This window comes from Nematolebias whitei, chromosome 16 (assembly GCF_014905685.2).
Source record: "Nematolebias whitei isolate Nwh7 chromosome 16, NemWhi1, whole genome shotgun sequence".
Lineage (NCBI taxonomy): Eukaryota > Metazoa > Chordata > Actinopteri > Cyprinodontiformes > Rivulidae > Nematolebias > Nematolebias whitei.
In genome coordinates this window covers 35,879,425-35,893,997 of record NC_056513.1, presented here as the reverse complement: position 1 = coordinate 35,893,997, position 14,573 = coordinate 35,879,425, and the positions used below count along the sequence as shown (strand labels likewise).

General features: G+C 40.6%; 1 protein-coding gene across 1 annotated transcript in view; it reads right to left on the bottom strand.

Annotated features, from left to right (window-relative positions):
* The window catches only part of evi5l (ecotropic viral integration site 5 like), a 104,988-nt gene that overhangs the window by 65,544 nt on the left and 24,871 nt on the right, over positions 1-14,573 (bottom strand). The window contains exon 2 of the mRNA XM_037689973.1: positions 8,373-8,762. Coding sequence (XP_037545901.1) covers positions 8,373-8,605 — 233 coding nt within the window. The 5' untranslated portion in view covers positions 8,606-8,762. The remainder of the gene's footprint in view (positions 1-8,372; positions 8,763-14,573) is intronic.

Below are 14,573 nucleotides of genomic sequence, written 5' to 3'. Positions count from 1 at the left end.
AATATACTAGCTAAAGTGCTGGTGCAAAAGGGTTCTTTCTGTGGCGGCCTGCCCAGAATTGGGGCTTATTAGGGGCAGTGCAAAAGGGGCTTTTTTGCTCTCACCAGCTAAGCTGCTCTTCAATATCCTCTCCTGTGTGTAAACTCCCACCCACCTGGAGAAGCAGGAAATGGGGGGAGCGGGTAAGGGGCTGTGTTTGTATTCAGTGAGGGACAATGAGGGGCTACGTGCAGTTGGCGCAGACAGGAGAAAAAGAACTACACAGATTTTCAAGTCTAATAATACTCAATGGTTCCGATTAGGGGTGCACCGATTTCAATTTTCAGGCCGATCACCGATCACCGATTTTTTGAAAGTCTGAACTGCCGATTCCGATTTTGGCCGATACCGATTTTTTTTTATAAGCAACAGTGTCAGGTGTTACAAGATCACAATGCACCTTCAATTTACCAATCTTATTTTATTGTAAAACATACCCTTGAAAAATACCCTAGAAACAATACAAACTTGTTGTTTTAACTTGTCATGAGGTAGTATTCTGAAATATAAATGAAGTTTACACAATTTTTGTTAAAACTATAAAATTAACTAAAAAAAAAAAGTTCAGTTCCTTCAACTCTTTCACTTGTTACATTTAAAAAAAAAATTAAAAAGATAATGCAACAAGTGTAACATTTTCAAGTCAGTGGGTAATAAGAAATAACACTGGCACAGGTAAGTTTGTTCTCACAGACTTATTCCAGTCACTTTCATTAGTGGCAGGTTTTTCTTGATCAACAAAAGCATTTCTGCTTTGTCACCAGACAGGCGACTTCTTTTCTCATCTACTACATGTCCAGCCAAGCTAAACAGGCGCTCGCTTTCAACGCTTGTGCATGGGGCAGAGAGATAGGTTCGGGCAAGTAGAGCAAGATGAGGGAAACGATTTTCATTGATCTTCCAGTAGACCAATGGGTCCTGGCTCCTTTCGACAGGAACCTCAGATAGGTAGTTCTGTACCTGCATAGCTGAAGGGCTGGCCAGCTGTTGCTCCTGTTCAATGTTCTCCTTCAAGATTTCGTCGTGAGCTGCAAACAGTAGACTACGCCTTTTGGCTGCAGGTTCATCTATATCAGGAGGTCCCACTTCAGAGGATGTTCCTGCAGCAGGTGTGCATCTGGTCTCCCCCTCTGCAAGTTTGGTCAAAAGGAGCAGTTTCACGTCATCTTTCACCTCTGCTGAGAAGTAGCGATTCTTGTACCTTGTTTTGCATAAACAAAGAAAGATGGGTCAATCATTGTGTTTTGTATACATTAACAGTTTTTATGACTTGCATGTAAATAAAGAAATGCATTTCAATCAATAAATTTTTATTTTTAATTTAATTTAAATGTTTGTTGAAATATAGTAGTAGGCTAAAAGTAATTATGGCTAAAATAGAATGTTAATAGTTACTTGCCTTGGATCCAGAACAGTGGCCAAGCTGTACAGGGGCTCATGCTCAATGTTGCTGAATCTTCTCACAACAGCCTCCAGCAGCGTAGCTTTGGCTGTACCCACGCCACGGTCTGTGCTCGCTTGCCTCTCCAAAATCCGCTTGAGTGCAGTGATGGCTGGGATGACATCTGCTGCTGTAGCTGTTGATGAGCTAATCTCCTTTGTGAGTTCCTCAAAAGGTGCAAGAATGGTGAGCACATTGTCCAGTAGCTCCCACTGGTGTGCTGTGAGTGTGGCTGGTAACTCATGCTCAGCAGCATACACGCCAATAGCACGTCTCTGCTCCAACAGCGACTGCAGCATGTAGACTGTGCTGTTCCACCTCGTTGAAACGTCTTGCTGTAATCGTTTCCTGGGTTGACCTAACTGTGTCTGTATGTCATAAAGTCGGGAATAGGCAAGTGATGAATGCTTAAAATGTCCAACAATTCTCCTTCCTGTTGCCACCATGTCTGTGATGCTGCGCTGCGCCAGCTGTCCCTCATTTACAACCAGTTGCAGTGTGTGTGCCAGGCAGGGTAAACTTTTCAGGTTGATATCATCCAGCGCTTTGGCCATATTACGAGCATTATCCCGTAAAACAACGTGAACTCTTCCATTATCGATTTCCCAGTGATTCAGCATCGCCTTAAACTCTGCTGATAAATTGGCCGCAGTGTGAGACCCCGCCATTTCTTTACAGTTTAAGAGTACTTGATGACGTTCGAACTGTTCGTCAATCCACTGTGCAGTAAAACTTAACATGGACATTAAACTTACATCAGAAGTCCAGATGTCTGTTGTAAAGCTGAGTGTATTTGTATTAGCTTTTAGCAGGCTGCGGGTGTCTCTCGAAACTTGGCTGAACAACTCCGGTAATGCAACATCAGAAAAATATTTCCGACTCGGCATATTATATCGTGGGCACACGTGCTGCATCAAGCTTCTAAAACCTTTGTCCTCAACGACTGAAAATGGCTGGTTGTCTAATGCCATGAACTCCATCACTTTCCTCGTGGTAGCTTTGCTCTTTTCGTTGCTCATAAAAGCTAACAGCGACCCACCGACTGCCTCTTTGTTAGCGCTAGCTTTAGCATTAGCCTTAGCTTGGTTGCTCTCTTCAAACATTGCATACTTGGCGGCGTGGTGATTTCTTAAATGGCGAACGAGGTTTGTTGTATTAAAGGTTTTGGTGGTGGCTCCACCATGACTTACTTCGGCTTTACACGAATTGCAAATTGCGATCTTTGGCTAATTTTCTTTTACAGCGTAGAACTTCCAAACCGACGACATGGCTGCTCCGAGTGACCTGTGTGTGAGCTCTCACAGTGGAGCAAAAGGGGACAGCAGCTGATTTTCAGACCTTTCCGGAGGCAGATAAGATCGGTGGATAAAATCGGCTTCTCATTTAAAGATCGGCCGATCGCCGATCTCCCCAAAATAAGGAAATCGGGGCCGATCGATCGGCCGGCCGATTTATCGGTGCACCCCTAGTTCCGATACAGGCATTTTAACCATTGTAAATTGAAAAACTTGTGATACATGGAGTATATTCGATACATCGCCCAGCCCTACATTAAACTCACATGACAAACCACGACACACCTTGTTATGATGTTTTATTATTAGGGATCAGACTGTCGTCAGTAAGTTTATCAAACTGCTGTTACACTAAAGGCTCAGTCTCCCTTTGACCTCATATTTAACTCATCCACCCTACACTTAAACAATTCATTCATACATTCATTCATTCATTCATTCATTCATTCATTCATTCATTCATTCATTCATTCATTCATTCCGTCAACCTTTATTTAAACAGATAAGTCACACTGAGCCACAAAGACTCATTTACAAGCGAGACCTGTTTGGACAGATAAAGATTGGTGAAATGACACATAGGGTTCGGAGACAAACAAAATGCCTAACACACTGGTTATCTCTGGTTGAAGGTCAACAGCATGATAATGAAAAAAAATCTCGCACACTAGCACATAATGACGCCGTCATTACGCGGAGGGGTGACGTAATAAGCCAACGAAATGTCAAACTCAAAACCAACTCAAATTTTTCATTATTTTTTCCTAATAAAATGTGTGCACACTGCACACACACGTGTTTGTGTGTCTCTGTGTTAGCAAAATATCTCCTAAACCACAAAATAATATTTTTATGTGATTTGTAGGAAGTAATCTTTGGATGTACAACCCAATTCAAAAGGGCAACGTTGAATTGACACTAGCCAACACAAAAATGTTTGTAATCATTAAATTTTGCAGACGTGGAGCTAATGGTTTATGTGGTAGTAGCTGAGAATTATTCACAACAAACTCTCTGAGCACGACAATGATTTTAGCTTAAAACTCTGGCGTGACAGCTGGCAGGAGACATGCATTCCTCCAAGGAGGCTTGCTCATTTATCTTTCTATACAAGATGTTACGCCATAATGGAAACATGTTCCTCGTTTTTGTTTCGTCTTCCTGTCAGGAACTCCAAACAAAAACTAAGGAGGACAATTTCATACACCTTATAGGAGAGGCAGTGTGTGTGAATAGGAGGAAAACCTATTAAATTTAGCATCAGCAGAAAATGGTGCTCTTTGAGTGCCCCACAGATCTTCACTGACACTCAAGTTGAATGAATTAAGGATGTTGGAAGGAGTCAACCCTGTGGAGGCCGTGCTGTGATCACATGACCTGACTCAGTCTTCCACATCTATAAATGATCCACATTAAGCAACACAAAAACCTAACAGAACTAACATTGTGTGATCATCTTCATGCAATGATCTGGTCTGATCAGACAAGATTTCACAAACATTTCTGTTTGTTCACTTTTTCAGATCTCAAATAAAAGTCAATCCATTATCTTTACCCACTTCTTCTTTTTCGGGTCATGGGGGTCACTGGTGTCCATGTCCATCAGTCACTGTGAGAGAGGCAGGGGACACCCTGGACGGGTCTCCAGTCCATCACAGGGACACATAGAAACAAATGAAACAACTATTCTCTTCTGGGGACAACTTGGAGTTACCAATCAGCCTAACATGCATGTTTTTGGTCTGTGTGAGGAAACCGGAGTACCTGGAGAAAACCCACGCATGCACGGAGAGAACATGCAAACTCAACCCAGAAAGGTCCCCAGCTGGGGTTTGATCCGGTGACATTCTCGCTGAGAGGCGGCAGCTCTACCAACTGTGCCACCATGCTGCCCCTCAAATCAAAATAAAATGTAAAAACATTAGCTCACACCGAGAGTAAGGGACAAACCAACAACCATAATGTGTTCTCATTTATGCATCAACTTCAGTCATATAAAGTATAATTCAAATAATTACCTTCAGTATTTTAGTGGATAGAAAGAAAGTTTGGGAAATAAAACACCCCAAAAAGCAAAAGAGCAAACAAGAGGTTGTTCATTTGTTAAACATTGAACAAAGTGAGAAAAGTACCACGTGTTCAGCTGAGAACATCCAGCTTTGCAAACTATTCCTCACTAATTAATAGACTGTTCAGTCAACCAGCCGTAAAACAGTAATTTCTAAATCACAGCACAGCAACTGCTACTTAGCCTGACCAGCCTCGTATTTCTGCACATCTACTAAAATGTAAAGCTGAAGCAGCAACCTGAAAACAACCAAAAGAGCAGAGAACATTTATCAACACTACATGTATGCAGGACCCTGACACGTGGAAAACTATTTACTGGGGATGACGTCACGAGCGGCGGCACGGTGGATCAGTTGGTAGAGCTGTTGCCTTTCAGCAAGAAGGTTGCTGGTTCAAATCCCAGCCCGTGACTTTCTGAGTGGAGTTTGCATGTTCTCTCTGTGCTGCGTGGGTTTTCTCCGGGTACTCCAGTTTCCTCCCACAGACCAAAAACATGCATGTTAGACTGATTGGGAACTCTAATTTGTCCCTAGGTGAGAGAGAGATTGGTTGTTTGTCTCTATGTGTCCTTGTGATGGACTGGAGACCTGTCCAGGGTGTCCCCCACCTCTACAGTGACTGGTGGATATGGGCACCAGTGATTCCCGTGACCCAAAAAGGAAGAAGCGGGTAAAGATAATGGATGGATGGACTTCACAAGCACGTGAAAGCTTCTTTAGATCAGTCACCACCACTTGAAGTCACTTCATCATTACAAGCAGAAGCTGAGCATGAAGCTCTTCCAGACCAGTGATTCAATTTTCTCCAGCACTGACACTCAAGAGTGCTGACAACAGAGGAAGCTTAACCAAGGTGGCTATATATCACCAAAATTAAAGCAAAGTTCTGACGAACACCAATAACTAAAGAACACACTCTACATCTGCTGCTGGACTGACACATGGTAAGTCAATAAATGGATTATAAACAATCCAACAACTTTTTATTTCACCTATGAAACAAGTGCTTATGGGATTGTTGAACTTAATTTCTAGCTACCTGAAGCAGCTGGCTGTGCTGTGATGCTAACGCTAACTTGTATACAAACAGAGGAACACACCATACACTACAAAAGTGACATTTCTTGGTCTCACGTGAGATTGTAATTTTTTAAAGTTTGACCAAAAAAGTCCATTATTTCTAAATATTACAAAAATAAACACGTTACTATTGGGCAAGTGAACAAAAATACTTCTAATCTGTTTACTCTAGAACTGTCCAATTTCTCAATTGACTTTTCATCTTTTTGGTTTAGAAAGTGACACAATGGTTCAGTGGTTAACACTGCTGCCTCACAACAAGAAAGTCCAGAGTTCAATCCCCGGTGGACCTGGGGTCTTTCAGTGTGGAGTTTGAATGTTCTCCTATGGGTTCTCTGGTTTTCTCCCAGTCTAAATACCTACTGTTAGGCTGCCTTCAGGCCAGGGGCCATTCTAGAATATGACCTTTAGGGGGCTTATCCTCCAGTCATGACAATGGGTCTTTGTGGCCACTGGTGTCAGAAGTTTTCATAATGGGGGGGGCACACTGGTGTGTCTGGGGGTCCTCAACCAGAAATGCTTGAATAAAGTAGATTCCATTTCCTGCATTCTGGTGTATTTTAATGGCTTTTAAACATCTATGTTTACCTCCATAAGTAAACACTTGATTCAATAACTATTTCAGAGAGCTCGGCACAAGAAGTAGCGCTAAGCTAGCAGCGTGCAATACAGACGCGCTAGCTAAGATGCTACAGACATAGCGCTGTGCTTTGCATTACACAACCTAATAAAGACTTTGTACAGAATCAGTTTAATGTTAACTGATCATAACAAATAAACACTAAACTTATGCAACCAGAAGTTGCAACATATATCTACATTTAAAACAAAACAAAGCACAACTAGCTTTAAGCATTAATATTTAATTTAACCATTAGGCATGCAATGTAATTATGACAGAACATGGAGGATTTTCCTGCAGTTACCTTCGTACAGATGAACATGTGGTACTTCCCGTTTATCACCGTTGTATTCAGCTGCTCATGAGGTCAGCCGCAGGGCTTTATCATCTTTTACATGTTTCCAGACTCAGTTTAGTTTTTGGAAATGGAATAAACTGTATTCACCCTCTAAAGCAGCTATTCAACTAAACTGCTCGGGGGGCACAGTTACTGAAAGTCAGCAGCTCAGGGCCGGACATCCAGCAACTATCTTAATGGGATTTGCCTGCTTGAATAAAAGTTAATAAATCTTGACGTTTGTAGTGAGCAAAGCTACTGCAACCTGTTTTCTGTCTGACAAAGGCAGACGTGGCTTCATATGATGCTCAGGGTGTCAGCGTAGCTCTGACATGTTTTGCATATTTTAACATTATATTTAAACAAATCAGTTTAAGATTCTGGCAACTCTGTAAAAAATCTTGCCCACAAGCTGCTTGTTGATTAGGCCTGGTCTGTGGTTTATTGGAGTCTAAGGCAATAATGATACTGCACTCAATAATGATTTAAAAATTAGCAAAATATTGTGCGTAAAGTCACTCATCTCTCCTTTCTAAGCTGCAGGACAGAATATTATTAGAAAAATGTGAATTGCTGCTACCACATCAACTGTTGAAATGCTAAACGGCTCATGCTGGACATAAATATTTAATAGGAGATATTAATTTATTAATATTAAATAAAATTAAATCAAGGTTATGGAGAGAAATGATGGTGAATATGTTCTCAGCCAAAAGCAGAATGACAACGAGAGAGCATTTCAAACACATCAGAAGTATTTTTGAATTATTCATCTGGAAGCAGAGAACTTCAGCTGCTCTGCAATTAAATTTGAAAAAGTGTTAAAGTCAATTCCTCCTGCTATGATTCAGATGGTTAAAGGTATGATTACATATTTGACTGTTACTCCAAAAAAAAAAAAAAAAAAAATCTTTGATTTCATGGTTGTGAACTTGTGACTTTCTAGTCCACCCTAATAAAATTTAGTCTGTTAACAGGGGATGAAGATTTAAATTATAGCAATACCTATTTAATCCTTCTGGCTAATTGTTTTATTCACAAACGCCATTTCCTGAAAATTACCTCTAGGTTCAACATTTTTTTAAGTGAAATAATTTTATTTAAGGAAGTGTTTAAACGCTGCAACCTTCCAAAAGCCCTTATACAAGTATGTTAATAGCTTATTTTAAGACTTGTAACTCCTCTTGCATTTGTAACATTTTTTTGTTTTGCCGTTTCCTCAAATTGTTCATTTTTTTATTTTATTTTCTTCATAATTTCTGCTTAGTTTTATCATGTCAAATGTGAACTTTTTTTTTTGTACGCCTTGTTATATTGTGTTCTATTTTTCTTAAATTTTCAATAAAGACAAAAAAAAACCTTTAGCTGCTCTGAGTGTGTTTAACTTCAAGTTAACCTGTACCACTGGGTGGCTTCGGCTCCAGTAGTAAGAACATGTTCCAGTAAATTGTGGATTTGCCTCAGTTTAGCAGCACGTAGGTTTCCTCACCTGTTCTGCTCTTCTAGTTTGGCCAGAAGCTCAAGTTCATCAGGACTCAGGTTCTCAGAGTCTGCTGGGGATCCTGCTGGTGCCGACAGCGCTGCATCATGGGAGGAAGAGTCCGGGCTGAGCACTGGGCTGCCCGTTGATGGGGGGTCTGCGTCCATGCCAGGAGAATAGGGGCACTCGAACTGAGCCCCAGTGGAGCCCTCCTTTTCTGGGCTGCTGCTGGGGATAGACATGGCTCTGAGGATGCTGAGACGGGCGATGGGTGTTAACTACAAACGTCTCCAAGTCTCACAGCTGGTCCCCCCCACCCCCACCCCCCCAGGACAGTGAGCCCGGCCTGACTGGGCAGCTGGTGGGCCCTGGAGCCAATAAGCTCAAAGATCCTTAAACCTGCAACAGATAAAGAAAACAACAAAAAACACATAATTAGTTTTATAATCGTCAGCGTTCTGCCTCATACGAAATGTTTTTATTCCAATGTTCAACTAAAAACATGCAACTAGACAAAGATTTAGGGGCATTTTAAAAGTTGTCAAGCCAATGCAGCTCCTACCTGACATACACCAATTTTCTTCAACAAAAGTAAAATAAAGTCAGACTGAATCAGCCTTCACACAATTATTCCATTTTTAATTTTCCTGAATAATTTGTATTTTTCAAACTTAACACTTCTGCACAGTTTGTGCTATTTTAGCCATTCATGAAGTAAAACATTCAACTCATCCACGAGAGAGATTACTTTAGGGTTTTGTAACCGTTATACTTTTGAAAGTAAGCTTTCCCCTGCACCATAGCCAGACTCCATTACACGGTTATTTCAGCAGAAATAGTATAATATTCCTGCTGGGTGTGCTACTGCTAGCTGCTGCCGCCACAAACATTTGCACTTCCCAATAACAGAATTTTATTTAAAAAACAAACAAAACAAAACAAAAAAAACCTGAAGAATGATAATAGGGTTAAAGGTTTATAAAAATATGTTTGTATGAAAGGCTTTGAAATTCTGAAGACTGGAGGTGTTTAAAGACAAAAGCAATCCACGAGATCATGACCGTCAGATTTAACCTCCATTTGTCTACACCGAGGAAATTCCAAACGTTGTCTCAAGCAAGTAAGATATTAATTGTTCACAATGTTTCCACAGATGCTTACACAAAAGTGTCCAAACTATCCCTAGAAATGTTTCTTAAAAACTCTAGAATATAATAAGGAACGACAGTCCCCTTGTCTGGATTTTATTTGTTGAGGTTCTAAAAAAGTTAAATCTGGTCCTCTAGACATTCAAAAAACAAAATAAAACAAACAAAACAACAACAAAAAAAAAAAGAAACGTTTCGTCTTTCATCCGAAAGACTTCTTCAGTCTGAGGTGCTGTATTCAGCTCAGTCTTATAAATAGCACCGTCTCAGAGTGGATCAACCAGTTTTGCTGCTGACAACCAAAACCAGCTGATCACATGCTCAAGAAGGACCATCAGCCTAACAATGGATCATTAGCACACTGATGGCTGTTTACTATTCACAGAGGGCTGAGTGATACTAGCAATAACAGCATTGTAAGAGGGGGACAGTTGAACCCGGAGGCCTCCACCCCTGTTTAATGATGGACAGTTTCTTTTCACAAAGATGGCCTCCTTTACTCCTCTCTCAAACCATCGTTCCTCTCTATCCAGGATGTGAACATCTTCATCCCTGAAAGAGTGACCGCTGGCCTGGAGATGAGTGTAGACCACAGAGTCCTGGCCTGATGATGTTAATCTTCTGTGCTGGGCCATCCTTTTGGCCAGTGGCTGTTTAGTTTCCCCGATGTAAGACTGATCACAGCCCTCCTGACACTGAACAGCATACACAACATTACTCGGTTTGTGCCGGGGGACTGGATCTTTGGGATGAACCAGTCTTTGCCGTAATGTATTTTGGGGTTTAAAAGCCACTGGGACGTTGTGTTTAGAAAATAAACATCTCAGTTTCTCTGATACTCCCTCAACATATGGAATGACCACTGGTCTGGGTCTGGGTTCCTCCTTTTCACCTGATGGCTGACTGGAGTCCTGTTTGGGTTTCTTCTCTGCTTTCAGGAAGGCCCAGTTAGGATATCCACATTGCTCTAGAGCCTGTCTTGTGTGGGATTTCTCCTTCTGCCTGGCTCCTGAGTTAGTGGGGATGCTGTCTGCTCTGTGATACAGAGTCCTGATGACTCCTAACTTGTGCTCCAAAGGGTGATGGGAGTCAAACTGCAAATACTGGTCTGTGTGGGTGGGTTTGCGGTACACCTCAGTTTGCAAATGTCCTCTATCACAGACTGAGACCTCACATTCCAAGAAAGCCAATCTGCCATTTTTTACATCTTCTCGTGTGAACTTGATGTATTTATTCACAGAGTTGATGTGATCAGTGAAATGTTGGACTTCCTGAAATTCAGGGGCACCACCAAGTCATTGGTTCAGGTATGTTGATGACACCTCGGTTAAAATTAAATCTCAGGAAGCCAAACCATGATAGACAGCATCCAAAATCTGCAGGGTGCTTGTAGGAGCGTTCATGTAAATAATGTCACTGTAATCAATGGAGAGAAGGAAAGTCACAGATACAAGGCATTTCCTAGCGTTCAAAGTTAGACAGGATTTGTTTCTGAAAAATAAATCCAATTTAACTTTCAGTTTTCTTACCAAGTTTTCAACGTGGAGCTTAAAAGAGAGATGCGAGTCGACCAAGATACCCAAATATTTGTAGGAATCGACAAACTCAATAGGGACATCATTCAAGGATAAAATCGAGGGAAGAACTGCTGGGATCGACTTCCTGTTTGAAAACAGCACCCCTTTGGTTTTGTCTGTGTTTAGTACAAGTTTGAGGTGGAACAAATCTGACTGGATGATGTCAAAAGAAGAATGCAAAAGTTGGAAAGCCTTGGAAACTGTTCTAGCTCGACAAACAGCTGTATCATCAGCATAGAAATGTAGGGATGCATCAAGGATGGCCTGACATACATTACCTATGTAGATTGTGAAGAGGGTGGGTCCTAAGACTGAGCCTTGTGGTACACAATTGTTAACTGTTAAATGAAAGAAGTACCATTACGTTGAACACATTGCCTCCAGTCTGAGAGGTAGTTAGTGAACCAACCAATTGTGTGATCTGAGAAACCAATTTAACAAAACAAACAAAAAAAATTTATATATATAATTTTATGTATATATACAAATACATTATAAATATATATATGTATATATATTGAAAGACATTTGCAAGTAGTTTGCTTCCTGTTTCAACAGTTGATAATCACCCAGTCCTCTAAAATCAGATGTGATGAAGCAGAAAAACAGTGAAAACATGCAGGACAGTGGCTCTTAAGGACCAGAATAAGAAACATCTGAGCAACAAAAGAATGCATCAGTGGAGCCAAAGTCAAACAAAATGCAGTACTGTGAATGTGGTATCAAACTCTGTACTGGTAAACCTCAAAACAATCCTGATGAAAAATGATTGTGGCAAGAAGTTTGATGGTAATGTTCTGTAGCTCATGTAATAAACATTAGATGATACAGACAACATGATAAACAAGGAGAAGCAGAAACCAGGACAGGAGCGTAATGATTATCTGAACACTGCAGGACAAACAGACAATGATCACTTTCATACTGCAACCAGCCCAACCAAAGCAAATACAACCAGCTGCAGTTGATAGAAAAATGGTGTTTTAATAATTAGTCACAAATACAGTTTGGATAAAAAATTGTAAACCATCAATAAAAGCTAAATCCTGCAACACGCACTGAAGACTTCCCCACAACAACAAATACTGTAATCTGTTTGTTTCTTTAAGGACAGAAACAGAGAGGTATCCATCTTGTCATCGACTGTTCCACCTCAGTCAAAACAACTGCAGTGAGCTGTAATAAAACCCAGCAGCTAACTCCAGACAGCTGCACATTTTAGCCCCTGGTTCTCATTGACCCATGGAAGGTGAATATGAAGGACTCGTTCCCTCATCGTCACACAGAGATGCTGTGCAGTAAAATGAGATTCAACTTTCCACAGACAGATTAATCATCTTCACTTGCTTTGTAACAAAGATTCTTTTGAAGCAGTAAAACAGTTCTCTTAATGCTACTTTTGATCAAATGTGATATGTCTGAGTAAATATTTCAGAGGTAGCTGCCCACTTTGACTCATCTAGAGCCACTTCTGGCTGAAACCTGTATACTGCATTTCATCTGTGGAACAAAAACAGTGAAAGGTGTGAGTCATGCAGGACACTCACAGATGCTGTAAAGGTCTCTAAACAAGCCGGGTTTTCAGTCTTTGGCTTCTGTTCTGTTTATCACTACAGGCTCTGCTCCAGAGTTTTATCAGAATTCATTAACAGTGAATCTGTGTATCAACCACATGCACATTCAACAATACAGTATACAGTACACATCCCTGTTGCCATGAACACTTTCAGTGTTTTATGAATGTCTAAAGCAGGATGTGTGATTTGTAAATCCTCATTAGTGCTGAGAAGCTGGTACCCATCTGTCTGTCTCCAGCCTGGGGCAGGCCCAATAAGGAGGCAACAACCAGAAGAGAATGGGTCTCTTTAATCTGTTCACACTAGTAAAACACACTGATCTGTGTTTTCTTCAGACACACAGTATCATGTACTACTACGGATCTGATAATGCATAAATCAATGCATTAGAGATGAAGAAAAAATGAAGAACAGACAGAAATCTGATAATCTATTATCAGGTTTTTAAAGAGACCCGGCCTCTTTTGTGTGTATCCTCCAGGGCTTCCTTGCTCTTTGTTAATCTGTAGCCATCGACATCCCTGTACTTTTGATTCATGATCTCATGTTTGGTTGCTGACGCTTAGATTAGTCACATTTTTACAGCGTTCAGCCACTAGGCTGTCCTTGTGACTGCTGCCGGGCTCCACGCTGCTCAAAGTGCTCCATTGTGAGGAAGAGATGTTTTTTCTAATGCTGCTGCTCAGTGATCTCTCCCTTTCTCTCCATTATAAGAATAATGAGGCAGGCTAAAACCATTGGGTACTTCTCAGAGAACTAACGCATACAGTACATATTAATTCCACAGGAAGTATAGTGGTCCACTAAACTGCCATTAGTTGTAAAACCAGGCCTGACAGCATGAAGCTGAGGCCCAGATTCAATAAACATGTGCAGCCCCTGGTTTTTGCACATCATCTGCACCTTCGAGCAGCACCACATTCATATAGCAAATGGTACTAATTTTAAGGACGGCTCAAGTCAATCGCAAGTATCAGATTCAAAAACCAATCAATGTATATTTTACTGATTGGTTTCAAAGAACTTGCCACACTCCATTGCTAAACTCTGCTGTTGACCTATTGTCAATGGTTGTATGTCAGCCACACTGTAAAACAACAGCTGTTTGATGGCAGCCATGTGTGTAACATGCCAACATGTCTGCTACACATAGGTCATTTGAGGTACAAAATTCATTCAACCTTTATTTATACAGACTAGTCCCATTGATCCACGAGGACTCATTTACAAGAGAGACCTGTTCCAGACAGAACATATAATGTACAGACAACAACTACAATAAACAATAATATTATTAAACTAGAGTACAAATGCAGTTAAAATAAGAGTAGTGTATAAACAATAAATCAGGGTGCTGTAAAACGGGGTGAAAAAATAAAAACAAGAACAGATCTGACTTGATATTTCCATTGACATTATCAAATGATTGAAACCCCTTAAAGAAATTAAGAGCAGTAAAATGAGAGCAGTTCAGTAACTACCTGCAACATTTGCAATACAGTAGTCCCTCATTTATCGCAGGGAATCGGTTCCCAGTCCCCCCACACCACACCTGTGCACGTATAATAAGTGAAAAATTGTAAGTAAGAAGTAGGGATAGTAGTACAAGTAGTAGTAATAAGTAGTAGTTTATTTTAGTATTTATATAATATGTTAAGGCGTTTTAAACCCTTCCCACACTCTTGAAATGTTCGTAACAAATTTCTAAATTCTAAACGCTATAAAAGAGCACAACATGTCATGATCTCTACTCTCTGCCACGCACATATCTCCACTGCAATCACACTCATGCTCATTACGTGTGTCACTCTCAATCTCCCTCCTTCTGTGTAAATAAAGAATTTAGATTGAAATATTAAAATACTGTAATAGTTTAAATAAACAATCCATGTTGCTCATGCATATATA